This window comes from Apus apus, chromosome 14, assembly GCF_020740795.1.
Source record: "Apus apus isolate bApuApu2 chromosome 14, bApuApu2.pri.cur, whole genome shotgun sequence".
Taxonomy (NCBI): domain Eukaryota; kingdom Metazoa; phylum Chordata; class Aves; order Apodiformes; family Apodidae; genus Apus; species Apus apus.
Window position 1 is genome coordinate 9,474,908 of NC_067295.1, and position 19,811 is coordinate 9,494,718.

Below are 19,811 nucleotides of genomic sequence, written 5' to 3' on the forward strand. Positions count from 1 at the left end.
GCATTGAAATATTGTACTGAGTAAATATTTTGAGATCTACATACCGCTTAAGAAAGCCACTATCTCTTTTTTTCAGTGTTTTTAAATGTTTCCTGTAAAATTAATCAGGCACTTACCAGAAAGAACAGAGCAGGTAATGCACATGTCACTGCCACGTGGCTAAATAAAACTAAGAAGTGCCATATGTGTGACTGTTATGCATATTGGCTGGAGAATATGCAAACTTTCATTTGACTTTCAAATTTGCAAGTTATCTGGAGGTGTTTGTGCATGCAAGGCAAAAGGGTAAAATGCAATGGTAATTCAGAGTACCAGAAAGTCAGGAAAACCGGGTAGTTTGGGGTAAAATTAATGTTAGAATTTAACAGTTACAGGAACATCAGTGTACCTCACATTTTTCCAGGATTTGATACAGAGGCTGTGGACATCAAACAGGAGTTTGCTTAGTGTATTTTTTCCTGCCAGTTCCCCAGCTGAAATTCTCTCAGGCTATGTCTACACAAGGCAGTAGCATAGACAGGAAGGGAGCTGCAGACCAAATACTTGCTGCTGAGCACCCGATGTCCACACAAAATGCCTTTCACTCAAGTTCACACAAAATAAGGTGCAGGCTCCCCTGCAGACTGTCCATCAGCCACTGGAACACATTTCCCAGTTAGCACCTGCCCATAAGGTGCTTGTACCACTCCTGAGTGAACCATCACTTAGGACAGGGGACTGTCAGGAGATCACAGCGACAGGCTCCCAGTCTGAACCAGTATGTTAATGCCCTTCCTGGGTAAAGTCAAGAGGAACACAATTCATTACAAAAGACAGGCATACCCTAAGTTCTGCATGGAGGATATTATAACTTTATGAGATTGAGTTGCAGCTGGAAAACATGTCACACTGAACACGAAACCAAGAAATACTCATATGCAAATCACAACGTACAGTTACGCAAGTCTAGACTAGTTCTGCCACTTCAACATACATGCTTCTGCTTTGCTTCATATAAACCGAGTTTGAGAGTTCGTTTTCTTCTAGCACAAATCAAAATTCTGTCTGGCTCAATGCACAAACACCCACTGAAGCAGACCTTTGTATTTCACATATATTAATTAGCAAATTTAAGACATTTTTTCTGTGTCAAGTTTTAGAAACACTATTTTAACAAGTTTTATTAAAGCACTAAATTGCCCCTTTTCCACATCTCAAAGATTAGTAACAATCTTCACTCTGACTGATCAGCTAACCCTTCTATTTTGCAAGAGCACATCAAATAACAAAGAACCTGTATTCTCTGGCCATGAAGGAAGAAGAGGAAAAAGGGGTTATGTCTGCAGCTCTCAGAACGTATAATCTGTAAACCTTTAATATAAGCTATGACTGCAGGAACACACAAGAAAAGAATCAGCATGATCTTTGTTCCTTCCTAGATGTTGGGAGAGAAGAGATCTGCTGTTGGCTTAGTTTTAGTCCAGTCCAGAAGAAGCACATGTCAGATGTTAAATAGGTTCAGGTGGGGTTTTTTTGTTTCCTTTTAAAATCCCTAGACAATTTTTAAATTTTCCAGAATAGCAAATGGGTATTTTTAAATCTATCTGACCTATTTCTCAGTTTTAATTTCTACCACCAGCACTGTGGCTGAAAAAAAAAAAAAACTGTCCACAGTTTTTGTGCCCAATAGCATGTTTTCTCATATGGCACAAAAAGGCTTCCTATCACATTTCAAGTGAAACCCTCTAACTCCAAGAAGGGTACAAGAAATGCTTGGCATTCCCCAGAATCACATGGATCTATTCACAGGTAAACCACTTATTTAACAGTGTATAAATCCTAGGAAAATAAAGAACTACATTACTTCCTGTCTAAAATGTCAGGAACAGGCAAGATAATAACATTGGCAGCAGGATGAAGGCAAAGTTGCAACACAAAAGATCAGTTATTCTGCCTCTGCTGGGGGAAGCTGCATGCCTCCAGAGAACCTAATCTAAGGAATACCAGCATTTGACACTGGATGGGACCTTCTGGCTGGCTGCCTCTCTACTGGCAGCCAGGCAAGGTTTTCAAGTGAGCAGCCAGCAGCCGCCTGTTCTCACATCAATAATCCTACTCGACCCAAAGCACATTTTAAAATTCTCACTAGCAGAAACAGAGGCCAAAATTGCTCAGTTTCATGCCTGCTGTGCGCAAGCATGCCAGAGATGCAGGCTGCCAACCACACTGTTAAATTCACCTGCACTGTTAAATTCACTAAATTCATTCAGCTGTAACTGAAAAATTACTTAAACATGACCACACACGTACGTAAAAAATGAAATTACAAAACTACATTGGAATCTTAGTATCACAGTCAACATTTACTCTTTCAATTGGAGTTTGACACTGAAGTTGGTGTTTACCCACTACTTCAGTATCTCCCACAGAAGAACCCCCTTCTTTGTAACAGGAAGATATGGCTTCTTAATCTTATTTTCCTAACAATAAAAAATATTTTTCATTTAACACAATGCTTGCTGTTAGTAGAATGCAAGTAATTAGCTCACTCAGGCACTTACACTGTAATTGCAGCTGAAAATTTTTATTATAATAGTATCATTGCTTTCCCACTGAAATAGGAAGTCTCATAATCTGGCAGCTCTAGATATCATATTAAAAAGTTCCCCCATGTAGCACCTATAAACCCATGAGATGTCTCAATCATTCTCCCTCAGATGCCACAAGGCCTTTAGCCTGCACTATCTAGAACTGCAAATTTCCTGTCTGCCTCTCACAAGATGGGAGATTTACCTGATCAGGCTGAGCCTACAGCCTCAGAACAGCTACAAGCATCAGTGGACAACTGGGGCAAGGAGGGGTGGGCAGGGGGTGCAGAAAAGGAACTCTTCCTTTTAAGACTGCTTTAAAGGAACGCTGACCTTGCTTTTGAAGTCCTTAATACCACCGTTCTCCATCAAAAAAACCCTGTAAAAACAATGACACTGTTGACCACACTGAGAATTAAGGAAAACAATGAACTACATAATCCAGATTTTGCAACAGGTTAGCAAAAGGTCTGCTTTCAAGTAATGAACTTAAAAGAGCTCTCTGAAGTTACTCAGCTTGCCAAGTAAGCTTTATTCAATTTAGCTTTATTTCAGTCTTTCTTAAAGATTTCTAATTTTCTCAAAACACTAAATACAGCATCTTTATTCTGTCATGCGTATTTTGCAGTTGGATCACAAAACGTGCTGAAGTTCACTGTTTCTCTAAGAGCACATTTAGAATACAACCCACAACAAGCACAATCATACACAATCTTCATCAGCATTCCTTTCAAGATCTCATCTGAGGACAGATGCTCAAATCCCCACAAAGTTCTCAGACATTTCTTCAGCCTAGTAACAGCCGACTTAGATCAATAGGTTTCTGCCTTTTTGTTCTTGTCATGCCACAAAGGTGAAATGAGAAACATTAATGGTAATTACCAAATTGGGATGCAAGATCAGATCTGTAACTCTCTTGGAGATCACATTTGTCCACATAGTTCTGTACTTCTTTTCGATTTTTGGTTTGGGGTTTTTTTGTCACTACAGAACTAAACCTACCATGCAATTGTGGATCATCTCTTTTTACTTGATGCTAGAGTCTTGGGGGGAGGGCAGAGGGGAGTTGTTCACCAAACATTCCTCCTCATAAAACCATGAATGGAATAAAACTACTGCTATTAAATGTGAAGTTTATTGCTTAAAATGTTAGTAGTAGTCAGGGAAGCAAGGAACAGATAGTATCTTAGCAGAAGTTTGAATACATGTCCCCAGTTAAGATTTTTATGTCTGTCTTGTGCCTGAATAAAAAGCCTTAAATAATTCACAAGCAAGCCTTCTAGCTCAGCCTCCCAAAATACCATGTTCAGATCCAGACTGCAGATGGGGAAAGACACCATGTCCCTTCTTTTGTTTCCAAGTAATCCTGAAATCTAAGCTTTATTCTTGTAGCCTCTTAACATTGTCACAACGTAAGATTGCCAGAGCAAGAGAGGTAATGTTAAAAAAAGAAAAAAAAACCCAAAACATATAATAAACAGGGATGCTGAAAACTTTAAATAATTTCTATGAAGAAGATGTAGGGGCAAAAAGTATCAATGTTTCCAGCAACAGGGAAATACCATTAATTTCTCAATGTTTTATATTAGAAATGTTTTTAGCAAGACTAAGCCCTCAACACTAATGACTTACATAATGCAGATCTGACTTGTTAACACCACCAAGAAAAAGCCTCTATCTTCCAGCATCTGGTTCTGAACTTAAACCAGGTGTCTGCACCTCTTTGTCCAAAACCCAAACATCAGCACTTCCTAACGTTTATAAAGAGCTGAAATCGTCTGTTATAGACATCACTGCACCAGCTGAAACTTTGTGTTAAATTACAAGAAAAAGGTGTGGTTTGCCTTTGTTTCCTTTTAAACTAAAGTAAGAAGCTAACAGTAAAAAGCTGAAAGAGAAAGGAGCACCTGCAGCTGAGGAATTTACAAGAGGTGATCTTTATAATCCAATAAGTTAAAAGCCACTGAATAATGGCTATTTTTTGTGTCAAGGAAACACATGACAGATTACACCAGCATTTGTAAAATTAAAATGTTTAGCCTTTTTCTACATATGTAGCATTTCCATACCTGCTACATCTCCAAGTACCATGACACAACATTTGGCCACATGACAACAAAATATGTACCATTCACAGTTTCAGAAACAAAAGAATGTTTTCCGCCCTTCTATAAAGTTGTTTTTTTTTTTCATTTAAATCACTGTTACTTAAAAGCATACAGGAAAAATATTCCTATTCTCCTCTCCTTTTTGCATCAAACTCAGGACTTTTGCTTAATAATGCAACAGTCTGTGTATCAACTTCAAATCACTGTGAGAAGTTTGAACACACCTGGGTAATAATCTTACCAAAGGACAAAGACAACAGCTTAAGTTGTGATAAACTGTATCCGAAGCTACCACTAATGCAAACAGTGAGAAAACAGTAATGTACGGAATTCTGACTCTATTAAAAGTAAGCAAAAGGTCAGTACCCGGCAGCAGGCTTTTTAGAGATGTGACCCAGAATGACTTCAGTGCAACCCAGGCTAACCTCCACTGAGTCCCAGTATAGCACAACACTTCAACGTAAACTGCATTGTAATTGCACGGAGCAACACCACAAGTTGCTCAGTTTGCTGGATTTGTTCCCCTTTTCTCACCAACCTTGAACTGAGAGCTGTAAAAAGACAGGTTACCTGTTAAGAAAATCCCCATCAACAACAGAATATCAGGCTTCATTTTCCTGTCTTTCCCCTACACTGATCTCTTCTGGACTAAGAGAGGCAAGTCTGATTTCCAATACAAGTTAAATTTCTATGCAAATTTACACCCTTGTTCACATGACCAAAAAAAAATGTCTCACAAGTTTAAACAAGAGAAAGCTGACAGATAAATCTCTAGCTTTCATTACTAAAAAGCTAATGACAACCAAGCCATAGGAATCAGGCAATCAGCTGTTAATTATAATAAAGGCACTGTCTTATGTTTAGCAGTCTGCTGCTGCTCCTCTGTTCCAAATTTTGTCCATGTATGACCTTACTGCGTCAGCAAATATAAGTAGTTTTCTGACCTGCATACTCTTAAGCTTTTAATATCTAGCTGGTCACAAATGCATTCATAAACATGGTACCTTTACAACTAGGGAAAGAGTCTGAACTCATAACTTTTATCAAGCCCACTCAGCACCACTCTCACAGCATCTCAAACTCTCTCCCTAGCTCTGCCACAAGAACACTGAAAAAGCACTAAAGACATATTTTACAGTGCAAAAAGGTGCAGAATTCCAAGACACCAGTTAATTTACTGCTTATCTAATGCATGGAAGCATAAGCCACAGAACTTCAAAACATGAAACTACTCCTTACATAAAGAGCCTGGTTTTCCTTCACAAGTCTATTTCAGGAAAACTATTGGTGTCCCAGTGTCCTCATACACAATATAAGCATAGCAGCTGTTTACCTCACAAAATATCACTTCACAAATGTCAGCTAATTATTATAATTAATTAAATAATATTAATAATTTTTTTAAAATAAAATCTTATCAAGCCAGCACTATAGTCCTGGAAGAGCCTAACATGTCTGCAAGCAGTTGAGAGGCTGCTGGATCTCCCCTAGGTACAAGGTCCCAGAACTCTCCACAAAAGCAAGAGAAGCAGAGCCCAATCTCACCAAGCTGGTCCAGGGATTCTGTGTGTGAGGCTCTGCCTCACCTTTTCTCATCCATCCTGTTTATCTCCTTTAGTTTGGTTCCACATGAAGAAGTGCTAAACCCAGAACACTCTTTGGATGCAATTTCATTACTGACAGAGAAGAGGTGCCACAAAAGTTTTCTGCACCAACAGGAGAGAAACAGACCTCGGTTTACAGGAGACACAGCTTGAATCATTACAGGACTCTAGTTCTCATACAAAACAGAGGAGATGAAAACTTATTTTTCTCCAAAAAGAGCATGGAGTTACTTGCTTTCAGTTCTTCCTCAACAATTCAAAGCAAAAATGTGAAAAAAAAATCCATTAAGTTCCCACTGAGATGAAGAAGAAATAGAGTTAACTTCTATCTAAATGAATTTCAAAAAAAACATCTTTGCCTGTGAAGGACATGACCTGAACTTACAAAAATAAAAGCCATTCCTCTCACATTCCCTTCTTAGACACAAACCTCAAAAGTTTCAGATTCTATTTGATGCAAAAGCATCTTTTAATTAATTAACAACTGAGACTTTGTGCTAAACCTGGCCAAGTACTTGGGAAGAGAGTGAAAGGAACTGCTCAGTCTGAACTCGCTTTGTCATTCCTATTTCCTACCACATTTTCATAAAAGCCCTACTGGGGTTAGCCTTGAAAACTCAGGGTCACAAAACGTCTTAACCTCTTCCTTTAACAATTTAAAACTTGAAAAAAAGACTTCTCCAAATGTGATACTACTTGGTTCCTAATCTCCGAAAAACTGAAACTACCCCAAAATCTTTTTCAACAGAAAAGAAAACCAGCAGACAATTTCAAAATGTAACCGCATTGAGCCCACAGATTGTGTGCATGTGCATATATCCATACAGCTAGGTCAGAAGGCCTAAGCGTACAGTAAGTTCTAGATCTGTCTTGATAGTTATCCTGGTTATCTAAACTGAAAGATTTCCTTACCCCACTTTATTTTTTTTTCTTCTCCTCTCCATTGGTACCAAAGTGAGGCAGACCACACTCGTATACCAGTGATGCTCCAGGCAAAGCTACCTCAGCATGCCAGGTCACAAAAGTTTTCCAGTTTAAACAGGCCCTTAAAAGTTGCTGAACTGAAATGCAAGTAGGTTATCCCTAGCCCATTACGGTTTTTTAAAGCTTCTACTGCCATGAGGAACTATTATATTAGTAACTTTGTCTTACACTGCTACACCTTTCTTTATAGTATGGACAAGATACTAATTTCTAAATAGTCAGTGATGCCTGAGAACACAAGGATGAAACAGTACCCTTCCAAAAAGAGCTTGATTCAAAGGAAGCAAGAAACAGTTACAGTCGGTAAGCAAATCTAGTTGTAGTAAAGTTAATATGCCAAGTGGGGGTACAGAGATAGGCTAAACAGTAAGGAGGAAAAAAAGGAGTGAAGAAGATAGCAAACTTGTTTGGGCTGTTGACCTTTCAGAGTAAGTATTAAATAAAACCAATTTGTTTAATTCTCACACAAGAACTTCCAACAATAACATTCTTTGGGTGTGCAAACATGAAAAATCCTGTCCAGCAAAGCTTAAGAAGATTAGCACAGTCTTTAAGGGTCCATTAGGTCCTTTAAAACTGCAAAGTCTCCCCCACAATTTACAACTGAGTTGCCCCAAAGTCAGTACCGTATTTGACAGAAACACATCTCATCTCTTCCTTGACAGCAAGTTTGCCAGTGTCAGAAAATCCCACTGCTGCACTAGCAAGGCTTCATCATCAACCCAAGCTCATGTGGCCATAGAGTTCACCACAAAAATGTAGTAACACGTGCCACTGGGTATCTATCACCCAGCTCTGGGAAGTGGAATAGGGCAGTCCACCAGACAGGGAGGACATTAACACACACAGGTGATACCCAGAAGCCCAGTGAAACACTGCATATGCACAAGCATTTTCTAAAAATCCATTAAAACTTCAGCTTCAGATAGCACCAACAATGTACATACTGGAAAGTGAACCACCAAAACCAGCATTACTACCCACCATCCTACTGGGAACGACGCAACAACAAAGTGGATACAGAGTGGTGCTTATGAGGAAGTTCAGCAAGAATATTTCTGCAGACACATCTTACACCAACTGGAATTCACAATAGTTCTTTTGCAGGATTATAAGAATCCAGAAATTAAGAAACCACACCCATAGGATCTTTTGATGGAAGAAATGTTCAAGGCAGACTCGATGTAATATGGAGAAGGATGACAAATCACAAACCCATCTATATTCTTGGGAACCAATGCAAGTAGTGAAAAAAAATGTGTGGAGTAGTTATGACACATCACAAATATTATAAATGGCTGAGTATATACAAGAACTGTGTTTTCATAATGAAAGAATCTGCCATCAGAAATTCTATTCTGCTACATCTTAAGTGTAGTTCTTCCTCCTACCTGATGTTTCAACTCCACAGTTAAAAGAACTGGCAGCTCCTTTTCACAAAACTACTGCTCTGCTCTCCAATCAGTTTTTCCATAAATTGAGTTCTGAAACACGTATTCTCTAAAAGTCTTCAAATAAAATGTCTCATTCTATGAGAGGGAAAAATTACATCTGATAACAACTTGTAATTTAGCCACTTTTGAGAAACCTGAAAATTAGCTGAAAATTGATAAACTTAATGTAAAAGCAGGAAAAGTTAAATATCTTAAAGATTTAATGCTTTTAACAATATTTTCTGAGTAATACTTTAATGGTTCCTGAGACAAACAGTACAATGGCATTTGTTGAGACATTCAATTTGGGGTGTTTTTACTAATAAGGCGGCTCATCAGCTCAATATTAGTTGGCAGATATGCAAAGAACACATAAGAAGTTCTTTGAACAGTCTACAAAAAAATCACATTTTCCTCTTATCCCTACATTGCCTTCAGTAGCTCTCACTCCTTTTATCTTTTTTCGTAACTTCTCCTTCCACACAACCTCCTCTTCCATGCAACCTGTTTCCCCCTTAGAGGGCTTCTCCCTGCCCTCCCAGCAGCCCCACTGCTGCCAGCGCCTGAGTGCCTCTACAGAGGAATCCCGTGTCTCAGCTGAGCAAGACCCACACTGCAACACCTCCACATCGCTCACCTTTGCATTACTGGTCTTCACCCACATGAGCTCACCACTCCTCATTAAGGAAGAGCGAAAATATTGCTATGCAACGATGCGGTACAGCCGGCAAAAACCGTATCTCCGGCCTCCTTCACAGGACAGCACACCGCTCTGCAGTGCGATGGCAGCAGTCACCGTTATTGCTGCCCTGAGCAAGGCAGACGAGGGGCCAAACGCGGCAGGCAGAGTCTCCTCCGGTGAGTCGGGAACTCGCCGGCAGTCTCTCAGGCAAGCTCACCAGTTCCCCACTTCCAACACTTCCCCGCTGCCGGAAGCCCCGCACACGAGGCACGCCAGCTCCTTGTGAGCCGGGTGCGGGGAGATCGCACCCAGCATGAGACCAGCGATCTCCGGCCACGGCCCTGCTCCTCCGCCCAGCCCGCGGCCGCTTCCCGCCGGTGCTCACGTACGCCCGCCGCCACGGCCAACGCGGCCCCCGGGCTCTGCTCAAGGTGAGCGCCGGCACGGGAGGCTGCCGCTTCCCCGCCGCCGGGCGCGGCCCCCACAGGCTCCGCCCGGAGCCGGCGGCCCAAGACCACCCCCGTCCCACCCGGCTCGCCGCCATCCCTCAGTCCCGACACCGGCAGCCGCCGCCGAGCCGAGACCCCGCGGGCCCATCCCGCCGCTCACCCAGAAGGGCTCATCACCGCTGCAGAAGCTCTCGATCCCCATGGGGCGCGGCGAGGCGACCGCGGGCTCCCGCGGCAGCGCTGCGCTTCCCCCTCCGCACCTCTCCGTGCCCGGGCGGCGGCGGGCGGAGACGGGCCGGCAGCGCCAGCTCGGCGCCCTGATTGGCTCCGCGGTCACGGGGATGCCGAGCCCCGGCGGCGCCGCCGCCCGCGCTGCGCAGCCTCGCCTGGGCGGGGGCGGGCGCGCCCCGGGCCGTCCCAGCGGGGATGGCGGGGGCGGGGGAACGGCGTGTCCCGGGGTGCGCGTCGCCCCGGCTGGCGGCCCGCACCACCGTTCCGCGGGGGGTAAAACGGGCCCCGGAGGCGGCGAGCTCGCCAGAGCCCAACACGTGCTTTATTCAAACAGAAATCCCCCGCGGCCCCGTCAGGGTAACCGGGGCGGAAGCATTGCCCCCCGGTGCACCTCCACCTCACCTCCCTGCCCGTGTCAGCAGCACCCGGCTCCGGACGCCCCCGGCAGCCTTCCAGGCCCAGCGCCACTGGCCACAGACCGCACCCGTTCGCCGGCTCGGCCAGAGCCACCGGCGGACATAACGGTATCGCCTTGACACCGCTCCAGGGCTGGGGACAGGTACCCCTTGCAGCCCCCGTGGGGAGGCAGCGCAGTGCCCTGCGGGGGCCCGAGGGACACAGCCAGGGCACCGTTTTTGGGGAAGGCCACAGGGAAAGCCCAGACTCACCTTCAAATGTTTCACTTTTTAACTTGAATCAGTTAAACTGGTTTCAGAACCCAACCCTGAACTAGTTCGAATTGGCTAGCATGAACTGAAACTGAGCCAAAATTACTTCGTCCACAACCAGGTTTGCACCAAAATATGTTCTAGTTGAAATAAGTGCACAGCTTCAGTGGTGGCATTTGGTTGTGTCCACTCTGCACTCCTCACATCTTATTTAAAAGGCATCAGTTAGACCCACAAGCAGTACCCATGCTCAGCTGCTTATCTAGCCTACTAGAATAGATCAGCTGGAATATGGATGGAACATATGTAGGAATGACATCACACACTGCAGAAAAGAGCAGGGTGGCTACATGCTGGATATTAATCAGATATTTATCTGAAAGCTTTAATCACACAAGTTACAAGAAGAACACGATTAAAAACATTATTTTGCATCCAGAGCAATTACAGTAACGGACAAAGTTGTTAGGATAGAGAGCAGGGGACTTGGCAGTGTGCTAGGTTCACGGTTGGACCTGATGATCTTAAAGGTCCTTTCCAACCAAAACAGTCCTACGAATCTATGATCATCTAAGTAACTAACAAGTAAGCATCACACAACAAATGTTATCACAGATTGCTCTTTACTCACCAGGATGCCTTCACTGCAGTTTCAGAGCTGTGCTTGGTCAACACCAGCTGTGGCCAGGCTGCCCATCAGACTTGAGCATTTCTGGTCTGTGTCCCCAGCTCTCTCACTCCCAGGGTGTCAGGTCGAGGAGCAGCAAAACAGCAGAGTTCAGCCCACACTGAGGTCACATATTCCTTGATGAGCTGCACAGAATCATCATAGAAAAATCAAACCAAACTGGGTCTCAGAAGCTATATAAGTTTGTATCAGATTAACTCATACCTTAGTTCATAGCATGTTCAAATCTTAATGTTAAAGTACTCCAATATAACAATTTTTTTGAAGCCTCAAACTGTCCCTGTACCAATAGTTATGTACCAGGTTAATGTTTCTCATCAAAGATACTAGGATCTGCACCTCAAATTAGTTCCATCTCCTTCTCTTAGAAACTCTGAACAACAGCAGGAACAACCCAGATTTTAACCAAAGTCAAAATACAGAGCAAATAATTAAATGTGAAGGACAAAGAAGAGTTCAGAAGCAAAATGTAGAAGACTCAAAATACTTGTTGTGCAGGAGAAAAAACAGAACTGAGACAAATCCAGACCTGCAGATCTCAGAGTACCAGACAGTCACTGAATGTGAATTTCACAAACTATTGTTATAACAGCATCTTTTAAAATACAGGTTAAGACATAAAATAGAATTCACAGTCTTATTTTAAAAGGCACTTCTTGCAATCAGATAGGAAGAAAAAAAAGAACAAAAGAAAAAAGAAAAACACCCAAACCAAAATCCTATTTTTGACACTGAAATTGGCTTTGCTGGACAGAAATTGAAGCCAGATAGGCAACATGGGATGGAAAAGAGCAACAACTTATCAACTGGAAATTTGTTGTAATAGAACAATGACCCACAACAGCAGAGCCACAACACCCACAAACAGAGAAATCTGGAAAGACACAAAGAAAAATAGAGCACAAGAAGTTCCACCTCAACATGAGGAAGAACTTTTTTACTGTAAGGGTTAGATAGCACTGGAACACGCTCCCCAGAGAGGTTGTGGAGTCTCTTCTGGCAACTTTGAAGACCCATCTGGATGCCTGTGTGACCTGGTGGCCCTGCTCTGCCAGGGGGGTTGGACTCGATGATCTCCAGAGGTCCCTTCCAACCTCTAACATTCTCTGAGAAAAATGTTTTGACTGTGAAAATGGATGTTAAAGGAATCTGGGCAGCAAACTCAGGATGGGCAGAGGGACTTTGCTGCTGACTCACTGAAGGTTCCTGGTATGTTAGAGGAGCAGATTAACTTCACCATTACTTCTGAAGACTTTTTAATTGAATTTTATTTATTGCCCCCTGCCAGAGATTCCTTGGAAGCTCCTAATACAAATATTTGTGAGGAAATGTAAAAAAGCAAACCAACAAAAATCCCAACCAAAAAACCCCACCCTACACTTCAAGGCCTAAGTGGTTTCTACTTAAGAAGACTCACATTTTCCTTCAAGCCCAAGCAGGCTGCTCCATCTAGACCATAACAAATTCAGTTTGTTCATCCATACTGGCTGCATTTCCTTTGGGAAATACTTCAATACGTGCACAAAATAAACACTGTTGACTCATCACAGCAACATGAAGTACACACTCATGCCTCTACACACACCAGGGAACCTCAGGGACTTGCAAAACACCCTGCATAGTTACCTCTTGGCAAGTCCTTTTAATTAAAAGCTCAGTTTTCAGGGACTCGGTACAAAACTCCTACGCTACACATCAGGCAGAAACTCTCACTCGTTCTCCTTCTCCTTTTCCTTTTTGTTTGTTTGTTTGTTTGTCCCCTCAAATAAAGCACAGTGACCACCTTTGAAATGAGAGGAAAAACAGTACGGCAAGGCTGAAACGCCGGCCCGCCTGACAGGGCAGGCAGGCAGGCAGGCAGGCAGGCACAGGCAGGACACCGAACGGTACGTCCACACACACACCACGAAGGCACCGCTAATTAATGTTATCCCGGCTTGACCTTGCCCGCGGACATTGTGGCAGCACAGCGGGCGGCCCTGGGCTGGGCACCGCTCCCCGCGCCGGGGTCCCCGCCCGCCCGCTCAGGCTCGGGCCCCCGGGTCGCCTCAGGGAGCGAACAACACGGGCCCGCGCGACCCCGCCCGCCCCGCCTCCAGCGGCACGCGCTGCCCGCCGGCCACGCCCATTGGCTGGCGCCCGAGAGGCGGGGCCGGCAGCAGCCCCCCCAAACAGCGCCGCGCATGCGCAGTGGCGCCGGCCGGCACCGCCGCGTCTCATCCGGGTCCTGCTGGCGGCCGTTGGGCATGGCGACGGTGGCGGAGCTGAAAGCAGGTGGAGCGGGGCGGGGGGTGCGGGGCTGGGAGGGTTGGGGAGCCCCCGGGGGGCGGCCGAGGCTCCTGGGGCACGGAAACAGCGGGCAGCCGGGCTGGCCTCCCGATTGGGTCTGCCGGTTGCGGAGCCGCGGGAGAAGCGGCCCTGAGCTTCCACACAGGCGCCTTCTCATGTTTCTTGGTCTGATTTGCACTCTTTAAAAACATCTGGGTCCAGTAACACTTGTGAAAGTGCTAGAACCTATGTTTACTACTAAAAATAACTGTGACTTCCTATAAGGCTTTATTTTTATCTCTTGGTCTCCTGGCGTTATCTACTGGCACATGCAGAGGTGCCGATATCTTTATTTCGCTGTGAATAAGCTGAAATTATGTTTAGATTGTGGGTGGTAGATGCTGCTTGAATACATTTGGCTTTATATTAACAGATCTTTTTATGGTAATAGTTTTAAGGGACACACTGGAGAAAAGAGGTGCTCTTGGACAAATCAAAGCAAGGATCAGAGCTGAAGTTTTTAATGCACTGGATGACCAAAGTGAACCACGGCCACCACTGTCTCATGAAAATTTCTTAATCAATGAACTGATTCGTGAATACCTGGAATATAACAAATATAAATATGCAGCATCTGTTTTAACTGCAGGTATTTGGGTCGAGTTTTTCTTGTCACCAATGTATTAATAGACATTTACTGTTTGGTTGAGTAATTCCACTGATAGTGTGAAATTAATAAGTGGGACCAATCTGCACATGCTTTTCTTCCCTTGGAAATAAATAAGATGCAGTGTCTCCCCAGCTTTACTTGCAGCATTTAGCCAAAACATACCATTAGTTTTCAAGAAAACTGACACTGCTCCTTTATCCTTGGGGTAAATGGTTTGACAGAGCAAATCATGCAAGAGCAAGAAAAGTTGCTCTGGGCCTACAACTCAAAATACCTTTCTTGAAATGTCTGTTTTTATTTTGAAAAATGTCTAACTATTTCTAAAGCATGTATCACATGTTGGTTTTTTTTCCTCATTGGTATTTGGGTAAAATAAAAATAGAAATCCTACAAGTGAACAACATTTATTTGAGGAATAATTTAAGCTAATGTAATACATACATAAAGTAGTTAGTCTGAATTACAGCAATTCTGGCAATTCATGTGTATAGACTGTATCAGAAATGTGGTTAGATGTCCTCATCTTAAAAAACAAAAAAGAACATGAATAAGGTCCATATTCTTTAAGAACTGCAGTTAAGTATTACTGGCTGTGCTAAAATACCAACAGCAGCTGTTTAGACTACATCATCTAAATGGTAGCCATCATTTATATGGCACAGCACTTAATTATTTTTTCTTCAGTTGAGAACTTGTATTTGAACTTGGAAGTTCTGTGGTTGTGCTTAGATGCAGTAATTACATTTGATATTTAATAATTTGATACATTCCACTCCATTAAAAATACAGACACAAATTCATTTCAAGAAGAGGGAACTGAAACAGTCTATATAGTAGTTAATGTATAGAATCTGTTTGATAGCAGTACTTATTTAGAAAAATAGTTGCTTGCCTGATTAATTTATCTTCATATTCTGAGACTTCTTTAATACTTTCCTTACATTCCTTTAGAGTGAAGATAAAATTTGTAATATGCTATTGTAAATTATGTGAGCACGAAGCACTAATGTTTCAGTGAGTTTCCTGGAATTACAATATAGTTAGATATTAACAGTCTAAAAGGAAAGCGTGTGCTCTCGTTGTCTTCTGAAGTCTCCTTAGCAGTCTTTTAAAAGTTAATTGATGATATTTTCTTACCAGTCTTAAGAATTTAGGGGAAATCTCTTTTCCAGAATCTGGCCAGCCTGAAGTGCCCTTGGACAGACAGTTTCTTGCCAAAGAGCTGAACGTAGTAGAAGACACAAATGGAAAATCAGTGTAAGGAATGATTTTGGAATGCACAGTATATTCTGCTCTGCATATGTTTTTCTCTTTAGTTTTATTATAAACCACATATAAATGTTCTTATCAACTGAAATGTGACTAGGTCACAGGGCTGCTCTGACATGCTAGATCCAAACTAACAATGTCAAACATGGGGCCATTTTCAAATGTACTCAAAAATAATTTTTAATTCTGCCAACTCTGTAGCATTTTCCAGACAGTGTAGCTGCACACCAAAACACGTGTCTTACCAGTTCAGTCATCCCTTCAGTCAGAAGCAGAAAACAGACACACTCTTTGCATATCAGTGAATAGGTTTGTAGAGCGATAAAAAGATTATTGTACTCTGAGATTAGATATAAGTTCACAATGCTCTGATACAACTGCATTAATGAGCTAGGGTGCTGAAGCAGGTTTAAACACATTCAGTGTTTCCTGCATTTTGTGCTGCCAGAATCTGTCAGGTGCTTAGGAGAATCTAGTTTGGGATGCAGAGCCCACCAAAGTCTGGTTCTTTGTACTGCATGAGTGAGAATGTGGATCTGTGTTCTTGTGCTAAGTATGCTTCAGTTCTTCATCTGCAGGGGATCTGGAGCTTATTTGAGAGTGTCTTTTATTGCAAGCTTTTTAGGAGAGTGTTGGTGTTCAGGGTGGGCTTAGGTCTGCACTTATTTATATAGAATGACACTTGACATAATGTATTTTAAATAATTACTCCAAAGACATCTGTACATACTCTGGAAGTAAACATTAAGGTCTCAGAAGTTCTGAGGAAAACGTGGGGTTTTTTTATGTTCAGTATTTCATAGACTGTTTTTGTCATTTCTCTTAAGCAGACCTCTCTTGTATGGAATTATCTCTTATTTCTTACATGGTGCTAAAGAAGAAAGTACCCAGAATACCTTTCCAAAAGTGTCTTTGCTGAATTATCCAAAGCAAAACCTTGGGAAACCACCTGCTGAGAGAAATCAAAAAGGTGGGTGTGGATACGGGGTCATTTTTGTAGAAGTTTTATTTTTTACTAGATATTCTGTATGATACATATGCTTGTAACAGCATAAATCTGCAGATGGACACAGTGTAGCTCCTTCTCTGTGCAAGGAACGACACCTCTTTTGTAAGAAAAATTACTAAACAGATGACTGTTTGCACCTCAAAATACGATTAAGCTGTGTGACCTCACCATACCTGTTGCTCATGTATTGATTTAGAAAGCTCCTGCTATATCCAACTCGAGAAACACCCACCCTTGATGTCTACAACAACCCATAATATGTGCCTCTGTTTAAGTCACCAACTTACACCAACTCTTAGGTCTCCTCTCTGCTGATATTCTGATGGGAGGGCATATACAGTGTGCAAATCTGATTGCCCTTGGGGGTGCCTGAGATGTGTCAGTAGTAGAACTTTCTCTCTTACATGGGAATGTGTTTTATTTAAAGAGTAGACATTTTTTTAAATTGCAAGTAGCCAAATTTATATCATTTCTCAACAGCACAAGGTGCTGTGAAGCTCGTGTTACCTTGTGGTGGCTGTAGCTACGTGCTAGTTACTAAAGGGAAGAGGAAGACTTAATTGTTTAGCTTTAGTCTCTTAAGGCTTTTGGACTGTTAAAAGCTGAAAGTCAATTGGAGAGCTGTGATTTTCCCATTTATTTCACTGTTCTGCAGTTACTACTGAAAACCAGGAAAGACTAATATCCCAATTCTCAGTATCAGAAAGGTCACCCAGCAAACTGCTGTACCATTTTCCTAAAAGCTAAACTGGACAAAGTGTACTGCTTTATACTATTACAGATCCAGAATGGGTCAGCTAGGGACAGTCGTACTACATTGGCAATTTAATACAAGAATTTAACCTAAATTCTTAGTAAAGTATGATAAATATGGGCATTTCTCTTTGTGTCTCTCTGTTCTAACATACCTAATTTCTATATAAAGTTCTTAGTTCTTTAGCTGTCAGTTTTGTATATGGACATAACCTTATTCTGAGGACAGAATTCACATTCTGTTGACTGCAGAAGCTGAAGTTCTGCATTCATTGCTCTAAAGCAGAGCACAGCTACATCTTATTTTCCCCCTCTGTTCTGCTTTTCAACTGGTCACAATTCTTACTGCCTAAGCTACAGAATGAAAGGGATCATTGGTCCAGTTTTTTTCCTTCAAAGACTCTCCTTGGCATATTATTACTTTACTTTCATCTGTGACAATGTTTACTGTTGTGTTAGTACTAATCAACTATTTATTTTTTATCCAAAAAGTTGAAAAACATGAGAACTGAGATAATGCTGATGACTAAAAAGTATGAGAGAACTAAACACCTTATGTTAAATTAATTGACACAATGTTGTTTCCCTTCTGCCAGAAGAGGGGGCTGAAGAAATAAAATCTCAATACCAAAATGGCTCTAAATTATCTCTTATAAAAGAATTACTATCAGAAATTAATCCGTTCACACTCAGTGTAGAGAGTAATTGTTTTTAAACCATAACTTTGTACCTCAGTTCTGAAGTTGACCCTGTGGAGGGTCACCTTGCCTCGTTGACTCTAATATAATTTCACATGGGGATTTAATTGTCTAGAGTTAGTTACAAAACTCAGGATTAATCATAAGACATGACAACACATTGCTTTTTGAACTGAACAAAAATAAAATAGTTCTATGGCTTGTAACTTTTAAAGTAGCCATATTCTGAAATTACTTTCTGCATGTGGAATATGTCAGCAGAGACCTAAAGGCAGTGGGTTTAAAATACTAATTATCTAGCTATGTTAATTGGGCTGCATATTAAGGTTATCAAGTCCATTCATAAACTCAGCCCTCCCAAGTCTGAAATTCTAACATCTAACTTGCTTTTCACATTAGAAATTATCTTCCTTAGTTAGTGGAATGAATATTCTGTAACTGGGGTACAGACTGGGAATCCTGATAACCTGTGTGGAATCTGGTGTTTCTGTCAGTTCATTCACTATAGCTGAGTTGAAGTTGTCTGAAATCTAATCTTCAGTAATGCAAAGCTTTTATTCCATGCCATGGAAAAATGTTTTTGTTTAATTGCTCAAGTTTCCTATGATGATATTTTGTATCCAAGTTGATAATAGTAGAAAATAACACATACACTCTTGGATCTCCAGTTGTGTAAGAACATTTATGTCTGTGTTTCATTTTCAGATAGAATTCCAGAACCAGGAAGGATAGCTGGCACAAGCATCGAAGAGCCCCTTGTTTTACAAAGTATTAACAGATGATACCTTTCATATGCTAACTTCTCATGTGAAGTTCTCCAAGAGTTTCTTTAGAAAATTCCTCATTATGTCCAGTGGAACCATTCCAGCTTGTTAGATCTACCCATGAGACAGGGTGAGAGGGTCATACTCACTGTCAATGAAAAAAATGTTAGCATGATTCTATGAAAGGCTCTTTTCCTCCCTGCCTGACAGAAGGAAAACTGTACATACAGTCAGATCAGTGAAGCCTGTGTCTAGAATTTGGCCTAAAAATACTGGGTTTAATTTATTAAAATTTATTAGATAACTTATAATTTCTGCACTTTCCTTTTTATATTACATCTTTGACTTCCCTGTGTTTTTTGAATAAAATTTTTCAGTTTTATTCTGTGTGGTATTTTGAAAGTGTTCAAACTACACATTTTAATAATTCTTGTTTAAGAAGCTGCTGCTTTCAGTTAAGTATGGGAAAATAAATTTGAATTAAAAAGTACTTCAGAGGAATAGTTATTTTTAATTCTCCGGAAATGAGGACTATATTTATCTTCATGCCAACAAACAAATAAGGGCAAGTCTTTTCCATCTGGAGTTGCTATAAATCGTATGGTGTAACACTGAGTATACGGGAAGGAGAAGAATTTATCTTTTTTTTTTTCCCCAAACAACATGAAACTCCAAGTCAAGCAAAGCTAAAAATAAAGTTGATAATAGATTAATGATTCCCAGAACTTTTTTTTTGGCTGAGTTATCTACATGTTTTGAAATGCTAATTTACTTTAAAAGCCAAACTTAAAGGGGTACACAAAAAATAACAGGTTAGCTATTTTTCTCTACCCATTTTAACAAAATGTACAGATGTTTATGTTTCCAGGGGTACCGAGAGAAGTTTTGTGTAAGAATTTTTAGGGTTGCATTCTTAAAAATCTTAATTGTTAGATAACTGGTACAGTAAGTGGGGGGGGGAGGGAG

The 19,811-nt window shown here is 41.6% G+C and overlaps 2 protein-coding genes across 11 annotated transcripts in view; one reads left to right on the plus strand and one right to left on the minus strand.

Annotated features, from left to right (window-relative positions):
• LOC127390425 (multidrug resistance-associated protein 1) overlaps positions 1-11,474 on the minus strand; it is a 50,873-nt gene extending 39,399 nt beyond the window's left edge. For 4 of the 7 annotated variants that reach the window (XM_051632059.1, XM_051632058.1, XM_051632055.1 and 1 more), the window contains exon 1: positions 9,334-9,727. In XM_051632059.1, the coding sequence (XP_051488019.1) occupies positions 9,334-9,378 (45 nt within the window). In that variant the 5' untranslated portion in view covers positions 9,379-9,727. Of the gene's footprint in view, positions 1-9,333; positions 9,729-9,987; positions 10,115-11,357 lie in introns of those variants that run through there. The other 3 variants (XM_051632057.1, XM_051632053.1, XM_051632054.1) reach the window with 3 other exon arrangements.
• Positions 11,475-13,614: 2,140 nt separating this feature from the next.
• On the plus strand, positions 13,615-19,227 carry CEP20 (centrosomal protein 20). 4 transcript variants are annotated; one of them, XM_051632040.1, is made up of 5 exons: positions 13,615-13,688; positions 14,134-14,331; positions 15,525-15,609; positions 16,449-16,591; positions 18,787-19,227. In XM_051632040.1, exons 1-5 carry the CDS (start codon positions 13,661-13,663, stop codon positions 18,861-18,863), a joined length of 531 nt encoding a protein of 176 aa, XP_051488000.1. In that variant the 5' UTR covers positions 13,615-13,660; the 3' UTR covers positions 18,864-19,227. The 4 variants fall into 4 exon arrangements, 3 of the variants coding, with proteins under 3 accessions (XP_051488000.1, XP_051488001.1, XP_051488002.1); XM_051632041.1 differs by having other exon boundaries at positions 16,452-16,591; XR_007890866.1 differs by lacking the exon at positions 15,525-15,609 and having other exon boundaries at positions 16,452-16,591; positions 18,787-18,875.
• Positions 19,228-19,811: the final 584 nt, after the last annotated feature.

Coding starts and splice junctions, on each gene's coding strand:
- CEP20 (XM_051632040.1), top strand. CDS start 13,661: ATGGCGACGGTGGCGGAGCTGAAAGCAG. Junction 13,689..14,133: donor GGTGGCGGAGCTGAAAGCAG/GTGGAGCGGGGC, acceptor TTATGGTAATAG/TTTTAAGGGACACACTGGAG. Junction 16,592..18,786: donor TGCTGAGAGAAATCAAAAAG/GTGGGTGTGGAT, acceptor TTTCATTTTCAG/ATAGAATTCCAGAACCAGGA.